Source organism: Anomaloglossus baeobatrachus, chromosome 3 (assembly GCF_048569485.1).
Source record: "Anomaloglossus baeobatrachus isolate aAnoBae1 chromosome 3, aAnoBae1.hap1, whole genome shotgun sequence".
Classification (NCBI taxonomy): Eukaryota; Metazoa; Chordata; class Amphibia; order Anura; family Aromobatidae; genus Anomaloglossus; species Anomaloglossus baeobatrachus.
The window spans coordinates 136,949,159-136,966,353 of NC_134355.1; the positions used below are offsets into that span (position 1 = coordinate 136,949,159).

Sequence of the window (17,195 nt, forward strand, 5' to 3'; positions counted from 1 at the left end):
TTCACGACGTCACTCCAAATTAGACATGGCTACCATGAATTTCTAGGAAACAGTAAAAGAAAAACAGACTTTTTTTTATTAGAAATAAAACAAAAAAACATTTAAAGACTTCATCTTTATTGTAAAAAAATCCTTAGTCTGACGTAATCCACAGGGAGAGTAATGTCAACTCTGCTTCATCATTCTGTACAGGCAGTCTATACAGTGTGAGAAGCAGAGAGAGCAATATCAACTCTGCTACATCATTCTGTACAGCAGCGGCTGTACAGAGTAAGATGCAGGCTGACACTGAGTCCGGAGTTCCACTTACGTGTGACTCATGCAGTCGCGCATGGGCATCTCCCCGAACGGACTGACACTCTTCGGACACGAGCGCCGACTGCTCCTGTCAGGAGAGTGTACAGCCGTACTGGGTGATGCCGATGCGACACGAGCACAGTGACTGTCAAAATTCAGTTACCAGGACCTTCGATACGTCATAGTCATGTGACCAGTCTGTAGCCAATGAGGTAATACAGCATTCACACGTGACTGGGTCACATGGCTATGACATCATTGAAGGTCCTTTAGTAGTCAGTGCTGGTTACTGGGCGGCATGGCAATGATCGTACGGACGCGGAAGCAGAAGCGCTGGAAGACAGAGTCTGCAGGTAGTGTCACGGGACCTGTAAGTATGATGATAATGTTTTTTTAATAATGTGCTTTTTTTTCAGTCCATGGACACGAACTGTAACAGAAGCTTCTCAGGAAAGCTCGTGATAGGGCTTGTGTACGCTCATGTATCACTATGTGATCGGTACGATCCCTGATCTTTACAGTTTGGGAACGCCCATCCCTATTCCTAAATTATCCCAACTATATGTTTACCCAGTTTCCACTTGTAGATTTCCACTGATGGAGAGCTCACTACCTCCCTTGGTAGCTTATACCACTCTCTGACTGCCCTCACTGTCAAAGTTTTTCTTAATGTCTAATCTGAATCTTCTTCCTTTTAGTTTTATCCCATTGCTTCTTGTACTTCCTAATGAAAATAGGGTAGTTCCCTCTGCACTGTGACTACATTTCAGATATTTGTAGACCGCTATTAAGTCTCCTCTCAGCCTTCTCTTTTGAAAACTAAACATTCATAGTTCTTTTAGCCGGTCTTCATATGATATGGCTTTCAGACCTTCTAAAATCTTGGTTGCTCTTCCTTGGACTTGCTCCAATATATTGATGTCTTTCTTGAATTGGGGTGCCCAGAACTGCACACAGTATTCCAGATGGGGTCTGACCAGGGCAGAGTATAGGGGAATAATTACCTCTCTTGATCTAGATTCAATGCTTGTCTTGATACATCACAGAATTTTGTTGGCCTTTTTTAGCTGCAGTACCACACTGTTGGCTCATGTTGAATCTAGGATCTACTATTATGTCCAAAACCTTTTCCCTTGTACTATTGCTTTGTTCTTTTCCTCCCATTCTATATATGCTTTTTACATTCCTTTAACTAGATGTAGGACTTTGCATTTGTCCCTGTTAAACACCATTCTGTTCATCTTGGCCCGTTGTTCAAGTGTGTCTAGATCCTTTTGAATATGCTCTCTTTCCTTTCTAGTGTTGACTACTCCACCTATCTTAGTATTATCTGCAAATTTTATGAGTTCCCCAATAATTCCATTGTCCAGATCATTTCTAATGATCTAATAAACTAATCTCTTGATACTGTTCCAAATGTAGTCTCCAGGCTGAATTAGACCTCATTCTATTCTCTGCGCTCATATGTTTCTCACCCAATTGCCTTAAAGATTTGTTAACATCCCCACTTCCTCTGGAATTCCATTAACTAACATGTCCGATTGTCTCCCACATTTGGAACTTTGCTGGACAAGGAAAGAACAAGTGAAATGGGTCTTAACTGTAACAAAAGGTAAAACCTATAATATGTTTTTTTTTTCCCCTGGGAATGTTGTGATTGACACAACCACTAGTAGATGCCTCTGAAACACAGCTGACGCAGCCTCAGTACTGTAGGTACTTCAAATAGCAAACTGGAAGTGGCTAAAACCTGTGCTTCCATGGGACAAAGATGAATACTGGATCTTTGATATGTGACTTTGACATGTTTTGGAGTAACCTTCTTTGTTGGTGTCGGGATAATCATCATTATCTTGATGAAGGTTACTCCAAAATGTGTCGAATAAAGTCCTATATCGAAGATCTAGTATTCATCTTTGTTCCAAATCAGCGCGGCTTTTAACCCTTTCCAATTTGACGTTTTGAACCTTTTTTTTGAACCTTAAGATGTAATCTGAAAAGTCATCTCTACAAGAAAGCTTAACGCTTGCAATAACCCCGCTGCCACCTTGCTACCACCGGAGCTGCAACAACCCAATGACCGACAGTCTTTTACCCTTTTACCCTATAGATTGTAAGCCCATGAGGGTAGGGTACCAATATGTCACTGTTAGTTTGTTCTTTGTAATTTATATATAGTTTGCATCTAAACACAAGTATAGCATCATAGAATCAATTGTGCTTTAAAAATAGATAATAACAATAGCTAGGGGATTAATAGGTGGAACCTCTGTCTAGTAAAAGGGAGGCAAGGATGAGTGACTGAGTGCTATTTGGCAAATGTATATAAAGTGACAAGCACTTTGAATTGGCATTACATGGCATAAACGTTTTCTTAGTGAACAAGCTAGTATATTAGACATGTCAACACGTCAACAAAGATTATAAATAAATGTGTCCACCAATAAACTGAACATTTTTTTGTTTTATTGTGCTGCAAAGAGCCAAATTACAAGAAATCGCTTTACATCTCTTTAAGTAAACAAGCAAATTGCAATTCTGCGGATAACATCCTACTGCCACGTACGCATCTATTTTATGTTTCTTCAGGAAATTAGATCTGCTTTTCTTTTACAAGAGCACAACAGGAACCAGAATAAAAGTGTGGATACAGAACAAAGCAATAATAAAAAATACACCATTTTCCTATGATTTAATAATATGGTAAAGGCTGCAACAAACAAAATGAAATAAACAATATATAGCACGCATAATCTGGGAGATTATTTTTTGTGTTTAAGAAGAATCAGTATGATATTTTCTGACAGGTTTGAAATGACAAGAAACTAACGACATCAGTCTGTCTATATGAAAGATGCCCCTTTACTTGAAATGTGCAAGCAGGTAAGATTAAACTTGCAATAATCTCAGCATATTTCTAGCAGTTTTTTGAGATAGTACAATAAAACTGTTGGGGTCCATGATCCTTTTGTCTTAATGTTTGTAAAATATATTGGCGCCATGTGATCATTAGAGGAGAACATTAAAACTGGTGGAAATGAGCAGGCTCCACCTTTAATTTCATCCATTGTTTTTATTGAATTTCCTCCCTCATCCCTCTTTACGAATACATTGTGGCATTCCGTTAAGATTTAGGTAAATAAATTAGGTAAATTAACAATAAATTATTTTTCCACTTTTAATTGCTCATACCCACCAAGTATTTACAACAATACTTGGAAGTTGTTTGATGTTACAAAGTATATATAGTTTTCTTTATTTTATTACTTTATGTTAATTATATTTTGCATTAAGCATATCGGGTATCATTGGATATTTCTTCCCAAAACTTGTCAAAAAATAAAATGAAAGATACAGAAAGAATAATTAGTACATAGACTGACAGACATGTAATGAGATATGAATATTATGGCATACTTATAGATAAAATTGCAGCAAGAATTAGCTATAACCGTCTAGGTTGTTGTAAGGGTCCTTTCCCAGTAGTTTTCTGATTAAGAATAAAAGAAATAATATCTGTAATTGTAACCGATATAGAAATGTATCACTGAACTGATACAGATAGAGAACTTTAAAGGGAACCTAACAGCTGATAGATGCTGCCCAAACTGTGGGCAGCATCTAACAGCCACAGCCAGGTATATGTTTGATGCTGAAGTGCTGCGACATTTCAGAGAAATGTATAATTTAATAGCTGGCGGGGGACTGAGTAGATTAGTAGAAAAGACAGGTCCCCAACAGCTTCTTTTCCCCCGCAGACAGTGACTGACAGATCTGTGCCTACATGCGTGTATAGGCAAAGATCTGTTAATCCAGGGTAGCGGGTGGAGAGAAGCCACCGGGGACCTGCATGCCCGACTAGTCTACAGCGTGGCACAGCCCGTATGACTTTTAAAGCATGCTTTATTCCTGAAATGCCGGAGCCTTTCAAACAAGCCGATCTGGGATTATACATGGTGGATACATTATACCAGCTGTCAGGTTCCTTTTAAGTACCAGGAGAATATGCTTTGGAGCCAGAAGATTTTATTCACTCTGTCAACTTGATGGACTATAATTATAGGCACTGAAAAATGCTGACCTTACTTAAATAAGTACTACCACAAATCATTCGTATCTACAAATCTATGTACATAGACAAGACTCTAACATCCAACTTCATAATAATATATCCTTCTAGTTTCAAATTTTTGGGACTGGGGCTTTATAACTTGATTATACCATTGGATTATAGCAGTGGATCAATCTTCAAGTGATTAGGTGTATAATACTATATATAATAGTAGAAATACACATTCTCTTGTACCCCTATCCAGTATTTACAAATACATAATCAATTATTAACTTTTAGATCATTATGACTTTAATGGACCTTAGGCAAAAAGTACCAAACTCTTTTGGGTAGCTCCAACTATAATAATCAAACTGTACTGTTTTCACCATTTATTCATCTTTATGCACAAGTTTGTTGCTAAAGACAACCAATCACTGAGCACCATTCAATCATCCAGAAAAGTTTATGAAATGAAAGCTGAACGCTGGTTATTTTCTAGATAGTTTTAATAATAGAGCCTTAGTATTTTGAAGAAATATCATATCTTCACCTAACTTTTTTGATAGAACAGCTAAGGTGATGATCACAACTGATAGCAGGGCTGTATATTATATAGCATAAAATACAGGTTTTAGTAAAAAAAAAAAAAAAAATTAGGCTTTAGTTGCATGAGCAGAAAATATGTAAAGATTTAGATTTATTTTTCTTTTCACAATTTTGTTTTATTTTCAAAGTAATAGGTAAACATTAAGAACATCTCATTATTTTGTTATTTTTTTTGGGGGGGGGGTGGAAGGAGTGGGAAGAAGAGGGGGAAAGGGGAAGGGAAGGGGGAAAGATTTAGATTGTAAAAATTAGATGGCTAGAATAATCCCAAATGTTAATCAGTGGAAGGCCAAGGTTAAGAAAAGAGATTATGAAAAATGTTAGTAGAGGAAAATAATCTCAAATATGGTGAGAACGGGGTATTTGAAGCAAATGGAATGCCTGTAGTGTTGAAGTACATTTTTGTGTGTATATATATACTGTATATTATCTACAACTTTTGTAACGTTGTTCCTCTGGTTTGGGGTAGGGGACTTTGGAACTGTGGGAGAGGAATGAGAGTTTTGAGCCTAATATTTGTTACACAATAAATTTGTAAAAGTCTAATGTTAAATGCAAAAAGATTGAAGGCGGAAAAAAAACTATGGAAGATATACAATATGTAAAAAAATCGAAAGGTGGAGCACTGACTCGGAGGAGATAAGGGCAACATCTAAGATCTTGTTATTTAGTGATCACTTAACACTTCTTTCAACTTACTAGAGATTTGGTGGTTTGTTCGGTCTCTCTAGGAAAAGAGTGTGACTGCAAACTTTATCAAGTATAATGCTGTAATGTATATATATATATATATATATATATATATAGTGGAAGCAAGGTGGTTTAAACTCCAAAAACACAATTTTTGTTGCGTCACAGATGATACCTTTACAAGACAATCACAGTCCATAGGAATATACATTGACTTTTATGTAATGTATAATGCTGTACATCACCATTTAGACAAGTGAAGAAATTATTAGAAATATAGAACGATGAGTGACATGACTAGGTAGCACATGTATTATATGACAAGTCATAGCCCTAAATTTTTATAGATTTTGAACGGGGTAAAACCAGTTGTGTACTTCCATTAGAGGTCCACCTTATGGCTACAGGGATACAAGGGGGCTGACATATAACTGCTTCTCCAGATTTTTGCCTTCAGTTACTAATAGGAAGCCCCCCAAACACAGATGTACACAGCATTCATTACATTTAATATTACCGGTATAAATTAATGTAATTAGCTTGCTTAGATATTACTTTTTAATTATAGCGCTGTGTGAAGAAAGTCCATAGATTTAAAGCTATGTATTTCGAATATGGATCTTTTACTGCTATAAATGTACATTATAAAAATGTTGGTTGAGATTACTGAAAAACAATTATTTGGTGGCGCTCACCATGGCCCTGGACCCATTCTTGTTTTTTTTTATGGTGGCCTAAAACTTTTATGTCTCAGCTCTAACCGAAGTATAGTGGAGCCATTCATCTTTTTTCGGATTCTCTCTCTCAATGTGATACTGTGATTTTTTTTTTTTTTTTATAAACTCACAATATTAAAAAAACACAACACTTTAGCAACAAAACTACTTAACTAAATGAGCCCTAAGTTTCATGCTTTACTCCAATACCATGAGTGTTTTAGCTATTTTCTGACACTTGGTCTGCCCCATCTTGGATCATGTTATAGTTGCTCACATACATAGTGTGGAATAAAAATCACAGTCTGCACAGGACAAAACAATGGATTTTGTTATAACTATTACTTTAAGCTACTACATATATGATGCTGTACACTGAACAATGTAATAAAAGTGAACAATGAAATCTACAGTTATAAATGACTCCAAGCGGGCGTTAAGATCATCATTAGGTATAAGGCACAAAATAGCTACAGTAGGCAGGACATTTGTGATGTCCAACACAATTAAAGCAATTTGCATAAATTGGTCAAATCACCCAAATTGCCTTGACATGGGTAATGTCACCATTCTAAAACAGCACTTTAGTGTGATTATAAGGTGTTGGCATTTGCATATTGGTGCTATAAAAAACACACAAATGTCACAAGTTCAAGACCAAAGCACTATCATTTTACTAAAAATCCCGCTGTACAATACTTATTTCATAAAGGGCTTCTATGGTTTCACAGAAATATTGCTGAAATGATAAAGTATATGGGTTATGTTACAATAAGGGATTTCAGGTTACCTATTGACTTAGATGTTCCTTGTCTATGTGTCCATTTTTATGTCCATAACTCTTGATATCCCCCCATAGGAGGATTTTAGATATTTTATCCAGAGAGAACACTTGAAAAACAGTTGAGGTCCCCAAAATCTACTTTAAAGGGAAGTTGAATTTGTCCGCAGGATTTAACCTCCCCAAAACTAATTATATGCTGTTCTTTTAAAGACAAGTCCAGCAACATCTTTACATGGCCAGTCTGTTTCTCCATTACTGAGAAATCAGAGTTTGAATTTATATACAAATGGTGCGGAAGCGCTATAGAAGAGCTGAAGCCTGAGTCACTCCAGCTCTATTTCCTGCCCATTGTCACCTCCTCTTGCTTGACTTACACCATCTGTGTTTTGTGACTTCACCCTTTTTTCAATGTGACTTCAGTTGTCAGTAATACAAGAGGAGGCGGCAGTGGGCAGGAAATAGAGCTGGAATGACTTTCTACCACAGCCATTCCAGCTCTATTTCCTTCCCACTGTTGCCTCCTCCTGCCTTCTGTGTTTTTTTACTTCAGCCCCTTTGCATTGTGACGTTAGATGTGAGTAAAACAGGAGGAAGTGGCAGTGGGCAGGTAATAGAGTTGTAGTGACAGAGGCTTCAGATCTACCATAGTCATTCAGCCTCATTCGCATATCAAATCAAAAGCAGATTTCTCAGTAACGCAGGAATGAACTGGTTAAGGTATTGCGGAATTTTTTTTTGAAAGAGCCAGATGCACATATAAATAGTTTAGGGTGTGAAATGCAGATGATAGGTACCCTTTAATCTAGAAAGTGTAACCTTTACATATTCCTTCAGATATTTTGACACAAGAAAACCATAGAACTCCTTTAATTCACCAGTCTTATCAAGACACAATGAAAGTGAGACACAACACTAAAAATTCTAGAAGTATATACATTTGTGGCCCAGTGGATGGGACCAGTTTAAGCAACGACATAGGTGCTAGAATAGCTTCTGTGTTATTATAAATACATTGTCATCTTTGCCCTTAAAAACAACGAAAACAGTTAATCCAAAAGCTGGTCTTATACCAGTACTCAAGACCAATAAGAGATCTGCATATGTGTGTAATTGTATATTCTTCATGTATTTGAAGAATTAATTGGGCTCTGTTCACACATTTCTCACAGATTTAGGAAAATAGTGAAAGATCCTAGTGACTTACATTAGTATCCACTAGGCTTCTCATGATTGAGTGGCCAAAACAAGAGATTACGCTTTTTTATGGAACTCAGTGTTAGTGTGAACAGAGCCTTAGGAACTCAGTGTCAGTGTGAACAGAGTCTTAATAATTATTAAATTATTCCATAAGCATGGTATGTTTCTTAATACATATACTGTGGATATCAAGCAAAAGGTTTAACCCTACAAGCAAACATTTAAAGAGAAACCACTGGGATAAAATGCAAGCATGTTTTATATGTTAAATAATAAAACCTTTTTTTTCTTGTTTTTGCTTAATGAGTACCTATCACCAATCTGGGAGCAGCTCTTTTTTATTTCACCCTTTATTGTTTTTTTGTGCATTCATTTTTTACTCCCCTTCTTGCCAGAAACTTTTTTGATCATCCATTAACATAACATTGTTTTTTGCGGGATGGCTTGTAGTTTTGAATGACACCATTCATTTTTATCATGTAATGGACTGAAATATGGAGGAAAAAATAGAGTGGTAAAATAGTGAAAAAAATGTTATTTCGCTATTGTTTTTTCGGGAAATTTTACTTTTACAACATTGGTATTGAAGTGAGCATGACCTGGGAGTAAGATTCTTTACTTCAGCATGAGTATGGTTATAACAAGATTATATAATTTTTTAGCATTTTAGTTTGAAAAAATATTTCAAAACCTTGTAAAAAAAAAAAAAAAAGTTTACATCGATATTTTCTGAGACCAGTAACTTATTTTGCTTTCAATGGAGCTGTATGAAGACTTGTTTTTTGCTCGCTAAATTTAGATTTTTATTTATACTATTTTGGCAAAAATATTGATCTATTATAATTTTTTGTTTTGTGGGGAGTGCAAGAACCGAAAAAAGTCACCCTTGAAATTGGACAATTTCTTTGTGGTGTTGAAAAGAAATATATGGTTAAAATAATTTAATAACTTAATAGATAGGACTTTAAAGAGCATGGCAATGCCAAATAGGTTTGATTATTACTTTATTTATTAAGTGTAAAACGGTGCTGGTTTAAAGTGTTATATTTTTAAAACTTTTTTTTTTTCTATTTTTTCATTTGTTTCTGTATTTCCCTTAGGGAACTTGAACTTGTGATACCATACACTGCAATGTGATAAAGATCACAATGACGGCACCTTAAGGTGACCTCTATCTACAATTACATCCCGCTGGCTCCCCGTGATCACATTGCGAAGGCTCAGTGGGAGCTGGTGAATGCGCGTTTTGGTGATCGCACTATTTATATACCACTGTAAGAGATTGACAACAGTACTTAAATAGTTAAATAGCAGTGGCTGCAGTTCACTCTACTACTATTTTTACAGGCAGATGCCAGCAAAGTAACACAGTTGGTATGTATCTGCTCCTAAGCACCATCATATACGCATGTCATAAATATATGTTAATGTGGCTGATAAAAGAGTATGCAACCTCAGATTGGTGATTTTTCATAACATACAAACCCCCAGAGGGGCTGATGTTGAACCAAAAGTCAGGCTTCCGATCCAAAAATCCTCCGCGGCTACTCTTGCATTGAAAGAGCAAGATCTCACTCTTTGTACTAACTGACTGCTGCCGTGTACCTTAGTAAGGTATTCCTGAACATTAACTACTCTAATGATGTTAACGTTGAATAATATCCTTGGAAAATATATAGCCGCACTCAGTTAGTGCAAAGAGCAAGATCTTGTGAGATCTCGAATTTTTTTTTTGTGAGTGATGCCATGGAGGGTTGTGCAGTCCCACTCTAAATGCTGGGATGCACAAGCGGGATTTTCAGACTGAAAAATTGGGCTCTTTCAGGTTGATTCTGAGGGTTTTTGTTAATAAATGTTATTTAGAAAAATCACTAATCTGCGGCTATCCACTGTTTTACTAAATAAAATGGGCATTCCCAAATTAAAGATAGGTACTTTTTAAAGGGAATCTGTCAGCAGGTTTTTGCGTCCTCATCTGAGGGCAGCAGGATGTAAGCAAAGAGACTCTGAATCCAATGATGTATCACTTAGATTACTGGGTGCAGCTGTTCTGACACAATCAAAGTTTTTAGATTTAGCAATGCAGCAGAGCTGAGAAAGCTGCCCCCACCATGATCTCTATGTACATTTCTATAGACAGAGAGTTGTTAATCACAAGAAAAGGCGGAGTCGGACTAGACGGCACAAGCCAGCTAGCCACAGCAATGATGCACTAGTGATAAAACACTCAGTTTAAGTAAAAACAGCTGATGTGGAATGTGAGACATATTGTTGAATTCTGTGTTTGAACTCCTACAGCATCCTGTCAGATTATATAGCAAAAACCTGCACAGATTCTCTTTAAAGGAATCTATGATACATTACAATAGTGGCCAAAAGCTAGAATCAAAACAGGATCTAATTTTCTAATATGAACTCATTTTTAGTTTTGTCCTTGTGTAGATATAGCAAGGGGAAAGATCCAAAAAGACATACCTCATCGTAATTCTAACTTACAGGGAGTGGCGTATACAGAGGATGGGCTGTAATTAGAGATACATATTAGACTCTTCTTCACATCCTCACCATCCAACTACCCAAAAGTTTAGAGTCTGGAGTCACACGCCATCTAAAGTCCCACTTGTTTGTTTGATACCTTTGCACTTGAGGAGGCCACATCACTGGGCGCTCGTCTCAGGTAGCTCAATAGCAGTCACATAGGCTGAATCTATGATATACATACCATTGCTTATGGACTACTATTACTGTGTAGTATAAGACCCTTTCTGCAAAAGAAAAAATATATACAGTATATATACGGTAAATATATACACCATGTGTGCGGTTACCAATACTTACTACTACTTTGACTTAATAAAGACATTCATGGGAATAGGACTTCAAACAGCAAATGAATCATTTTATTGAGTTAGTTTAATAGATTGAAATCTGTCCAATAAAGATCTGCTTTATATTTGTTTATTGTTAATTGTATGACATTTGAAGGAAAAGCATATAAAAATACTATTTGTTCCTACCTGAAATAGCATTTATAACACTCAGAAATATATTTCAATAGATTCATGGCTTGATTTATTATAACCTTAATTCTTTTCACTGCCTAATCCAAGCTACATATTAGCCAAAGGTACAGAAGGAGTGTTGTAGAAAAAAAAATTGTTCATCGCAGTAATTAGAGTGTGCACAATTATATTTGCAGACATGTGAAAAAGTACGACCCATGTAAAGTTTTTTTTATTTTTACGCATGTGTAAATATTTATTCTGCTAGTATATAAAGACAAAGGTGAAGTAAAGGTATAAAAGACAACACGGCTTGTTCACATCTGCATCTAAGGCTACATTCACACATAGTTGAGTCTGTGTTCTGTTTTTTCTTGGACAGCAAACAGACACATACACTTTCACTGATCCTGATACATCAGTTTGAAAAACGAATCCGTAAGACTAAGTTTTATATTTTTGTTTCACTCGTTATCAATTGATGCATTGCTGAGCATCAATAGATTAAAAAAAAATCCAGACGGTCTACTTCCTTCAGTTATTAAAACCGGTTGAGAAAAAATGAGGATTCAACATGGATGTAAAATGGATGTAAAAGATGAGACATGAAAGAAAAACATTACGTTTTTGAAGGTTGTGTTGGAAACTTTAGACTTCTTGCTAACAGACCTCATAAATCAGTGGGGGTCTGTCAGACCTGTTAGGATCCGTCAGATCCGATACTGCATTATGGTTTCTTGTCAATGAAAACTAGGATGCAGAGGCCAACAGAACCTAACAAATTGCCTAATCAGTTTACAAAGTAAAAATGTACAGATTCACCATTTCTTCTTTGGATTCCAGGTCTTGCTCCTTTGGCAGAAACAACCTACAGTAGGTATTTTATCACTATCTAAAGGCTGCCTAAAGTAGAATATGATGTGCCACCTTAGGTGAGATTGGTTAGAACATTCTTGGAGAACGCTGCTGTTAACCTTACATGTTTAGTTTAGTCTGAGGTATCATCATACAAAAAGAGCTGTATGAGGCCTTAAAGGATTTTCCAGGCACAGTGTTTTATTTTCATGTACATGTGTTGCTGAGCATGGTAGAGATCGTCAGATAGAGTGAAGAGAGGATGGCGTGAGATTAAATGTGCAGCTCCCTCTGTATGGTGAAGCCATAGAGGAGATAAGGCCTCTCGAGATCTGAACCTGAGCAGCCAGGTGGTGGAATAAAATCAGGAGTTTTTAGAGCACTCACATTTAATAAAAACATCACCGAAAGGTGGGCCTGAGAAGAGCTGAACCTGAGCTGTCTCATAGGACCATAAAGTCAGAGGAGTTTGTACAGCAGCAGATCAAGCACTGGTGGGACTTGTAATCTGCAAATGGATTAGGATAAGTGCTGCATCAAAACAATAATTGCACTTGTCAAATTGAGAAAGGGCCAAGAAGGGAGGTCAAATAAAGAAAAAAAAAGGATCAGGGCGACTTTTGGACACATTAAAAAAAAATAATTTACAAGTGATGATTTTTAACAACAAAAATCTGTCCCAGTAAGCCATTCCAGTAACTTCAGGAGGCCATACACATGCAATAGCCAACTACAGTGCTCATTTGACCATTAACTGTCTCTCCCTTACACATGAACATTCAGCTTGGCTTGTGTTTTCAAGGCAGAAAGTCGATATTAGACAGCTCTGTCAGCGGCTTATCTCCTGAAGTCGGCGATACACATATAATGGCCATCGGCCAACTGAAGAGTTGGACGATCGTTCGACTGACAGCCATCTTGACCAGCTCTCCCATACACAGGAGAGCCCATTTAGCCAAATGTCCCTATGTTCTCTAGAGAAAGCTGTCACCAGACATCTCTGCCAACCTCTTATGTCCAGGAAAGTAAAGCGATTGGCAGTCCGAATTTGGACAAACCTGAGCGACATCTCCTTGAAGATCAGTTCCCTAGGATCTCTATGCATATTAGACTGTTGGGTGAACCCGTTGATATTGGCAGGTTTGGCTGACTTTAGTATAATGTGCATGTGGGTCTTAAGTTTATGGCCAATTGGAGCAACCAAAAGTCACACAATTTCGCAATTAAATAAAAGTTTTACCTATATAACCATGTCACCCTTAACAATAAAAATGATTTTCTGTAAAATCTGTCAGATATTGATGGTTGACTGCTCTGAAAGTAATCTCTAAGATCCTCAGTTTCTTCACTGGACCTACAGGTAGCTCTTATATTGAGTGAATGAGTCTATCACTAGAAAGAGGACGTACAAATAAAATTTACATGGGACGTAGACCACAAGGAAACCTTTGCTGTCCAAAAAGAATATTAGGACTAAAGACTAAAGTTTCTTTTAACACCCTGGTAAACAATGGGCTCTGAAAAGGCAAATATGCAGTCACCTAGTCATACAAGGAAAACAAATGTTCAGTGAAGAACCTGATACAACTCATCATCATAAAATATGGTTTATTGACGATTCTGTAAAACCATCTGTCAGATTACGATCTTAAGCCAAAAGTGGAAATTGTAATATGGAAATGAACATATAAAAGCCACTGAGAAGTGGCACAGCTTTGTAAATGGGAAAAAATAGCTCATCTGGACAATGACAGAGCCTGGTAGACAGTTATAAGACACTCCTGTTGGAGGTTGTTTCTGCCAAGTAGTAATACCAGATTAGAGATTATTGTTATTAACTCTATGACTTTACAACTTTACATGTGGTGTCTCTGGGTTTCACATGACTATGTATTTTCTGCATTTATATTGTAAAAAATACCAAACCTTAACAGCTTCTATTCTACTAATACACATTACCGTGTGTACAGTGAGTTACAGTTGCGCTTTGGCCACATGTCTGATCTCCAATTTACTTTACAGCTGGTATTTCCTCATGATAGTGAAGGTCAACATCCAAGGAAACATCAGGCGCTGGTAGGATGACTCCAGCAATGTGTTTTTAGTTTTTTTCCAACAAGGAATAAAAAATATCCCAAAGACAATGTCCACATTGCATCATTGCCTCCATGATGGCAGGGGAGCATTTTAGTGTTGTTGTTATCAATTGGCTTTTTTTTTTAAAGATATATAACTGCTATTAAGGCCTTATTGAGACGTCCGTTTTTCACGTACGTGTTACACCAGTGTTGTTAATGGATATGGTGCTATTCACATGCCAATGTGTTTTTTGCTCACCAAGTGTCCATTTCTGACTGCAGTCACAGATCAAAATTACCTAACGAGTCTATAGGTTTTTGAAAATCACTGACCACACACGGATGGCATCAATGTGCAGTCCTTGTGCAATGGATAGGAGGAGAAACTCTGTAATTTATTTATTTATTTTTTCATCAGTCAAAATATTTAAAAACTGATACGCTGACCAAACACTGCGGAAAATTGGATCCAAAACTGTATTGGATCTTGGACTGTTTTTTTGCATACGTGAAAAATCATGCATGTCTGAATGAGGCCTTATGCCCCTCTGCCTTCTTATGTTACCTATGCCCATTTTGGTGAACATGGGGAGGAGAAACATGCGGAGAGTTATGTGGGACATAATGTTCATGATAGGGCATAAGCCTTTTCAAAAGTTCCAAAAGTCTTTTTCCTCTTTTGTCGCAAAGTATTCTTTCTTTATCTGATTCAACTAACCTCACAATACCAAAGAACCAAGTCCAGCAAAACAGTGAACGAAGCAAAACAGAAGAATATACTGTATAATAAATTAAAGGCCCCTCCCCCCAACTCAATATCCAAAGTAGCAGGACTTTTGCTTATTGCTGAAGTCACTGTGGTTTTTAGTATCACACAGACAGATACACACATTTTACATAATGCATAGTCACGCAAATACACGTGAACTGGTACAGAGACAAAAAGCACACATAAAACACAAAATTAAAGTAAAACAGTAGGTAGAATAAAAAAAAAATGCCTGCATCCTTATCTGAACTGACAAGCAGTTAAGCATTGGTATGGAATGCTGGTTTTTAATGTATCTTTTACGGGTAAATTTCTCTTTCTTGGTTAAAAATACATTCAACATGAAAAAAAAACATATAAAATTATATATATATATTTTATATAATATATATATATATACAAATACTTTGTCATTTCAGCATAATATACATTTACATAAATATTCCTATAATGCTTAAGTTTGAAGAAGCATGATCTCCTCTTTTTTACTCATTTTTTTTTGTAACTTTTGCTTTTTTTTAACTCAGCTTTGAAAAAAGGTGCTTGAATACTATAAAATTAAGCAACTCCAAAACAGGGTAGCAGTTTAGTAACTTTAAAAAAAAAAATTCAAACAAAAATAATGAAGATAAAAAAAACTAAAATAAAAATGGAATCGAAACAATGCTCTGCCCCTTCCCCTCTCTGCCATCTCCACGTGTTTGAAGCACAAGCTATTTTATTTCCAGCGAGCTGATGCCAATGGCTTTCCATTCTTTAAATTGCCTCTCCAACATCAGCAAAAGTTAATAATAATTTCAATCCTTCTCTTGGTAGCGCGAAAAAAAACAAAGGAAACAAAAGTCACACACATATTGTTCACACACGCACGCACACACACACAAAAAAAATAGAAATCAACAACACCCCGTTATAAAAGAAATATAGAACAGTATTTGGTGAAGATCTTAAAATGTTCTACTTTAAATACTGCTCTCAGAAGAAATAAAAATAAAAATCCAGTGCTCAGATATAGATATATATTTATATAAGAAAAAAAAAAAACACCTACTAAGCCCTCTGTAATTTTACCTTAATCCAACTGGCCAATTGCTAAAAATAAAAACAAAATAAAATTTAGATATAAAAAAGCAGCACATTTCTATTGTTATAGAACCTCACCCACCATGTCTACCTTACTGCAGCTATCGTCTGCTTTTTGCATGTTTATTACATCATTGTGTGTATTGTTCATGTGAAGAGAGATCAGCTTAGAAAAAGAATTATTTGCAGCTTGAACATGGCTGTGATTTGTACATAGCATCCTTTGTGTACGACAACCTGTAGCAAAATTTGTAAAGATCACTCCATTTTCAGCATTGTTTTCTTGTGGTATAGGTTCTGAGATGCAGGAGAAGTCAATGTCTTTGAAGGGGGCAGGGCACTGCCATTCCCACTGGTGGGTTACCAAGATAAGCTGGCATTGACAACTCTGTGAGACGAAATCTGGTGCCCCTCTACACATATTCACCTTCCTCCTGCTTCCGATTAAGCTCTCGTGACCTCTCCTTTGTCGGTACCCCAAACTACGCCCCCAACCAACCTGAAAAAAAGAAAACATCTCTACAGCTATGTTACAAGCAGATATGCGTATGCCAGTTCTCCAAACTTTGGTTCTAAGAAAACACTTGGTCAGTTGTTACAAAGGGAAAGTGGGAATGTTTGTTTTGGCACATTGCAGGAGACCAGAGTTCATCTCCGTAAGGTCTCGACTGTACATGTCACACAATCCAATAAGCAAGTGCACGGTTCTAGTTTTTTTTTGTCGTATAGCAAGTTACAGTCTTTTTTCCCCATCTTCTTGTCTGTTTTATTTTCCTTTTTTCTAAAGGAAAATCCATGTGATAAGCAGTCTTGGCGTTCCTCACACAGTTTGATAGAAATTATCTGCCTGGAGGTTGTTCTGTTTTTGCATACTGTAGAAGCCACTGTATCTAGAGTCTGGGTCAGCCATTCTTACCATCCTTTGTGAGCTGTCCACTTGTACCCTAGTTCCTTTCTTGCAGTCCACATACACCAACTGGTTGTTCAGACAGGTCGGCTGTTGGGCACATAAAAGTTCACAATTAATATTTGGACAAATATTTCACTGGTTCTATAGCGGTAAC

At 36.7% G+C, this 17,195-nt stretch overlaps 1 protein-coding gene across 1 annotated transcript in view; it reads right to left on the bottom strand.

Moving 5' to 3' along the window:
* Nucleotides 1-2,741: 2,741 nt before the first annotated feature.
* CRIM1 (cysteine rich transmembrane BMP regulator 1) overlaps nt 2,742-17,195 on the bottom strand; it is a 943,646-nt gene continuing 929,192 nt past the window's right edge. The window contains exon 17 of the mRNA XM_075339496.1: nt 2,742-17,128. Coding sequence (XP_075195611.1) covers nt 16,952-17,128 — 177 coding nt within the window. The 3' untranslated portion in view covers nt 2,742-16,951. The remainder of the gene's footprint in view (nt 17,129-17,195) is intronic.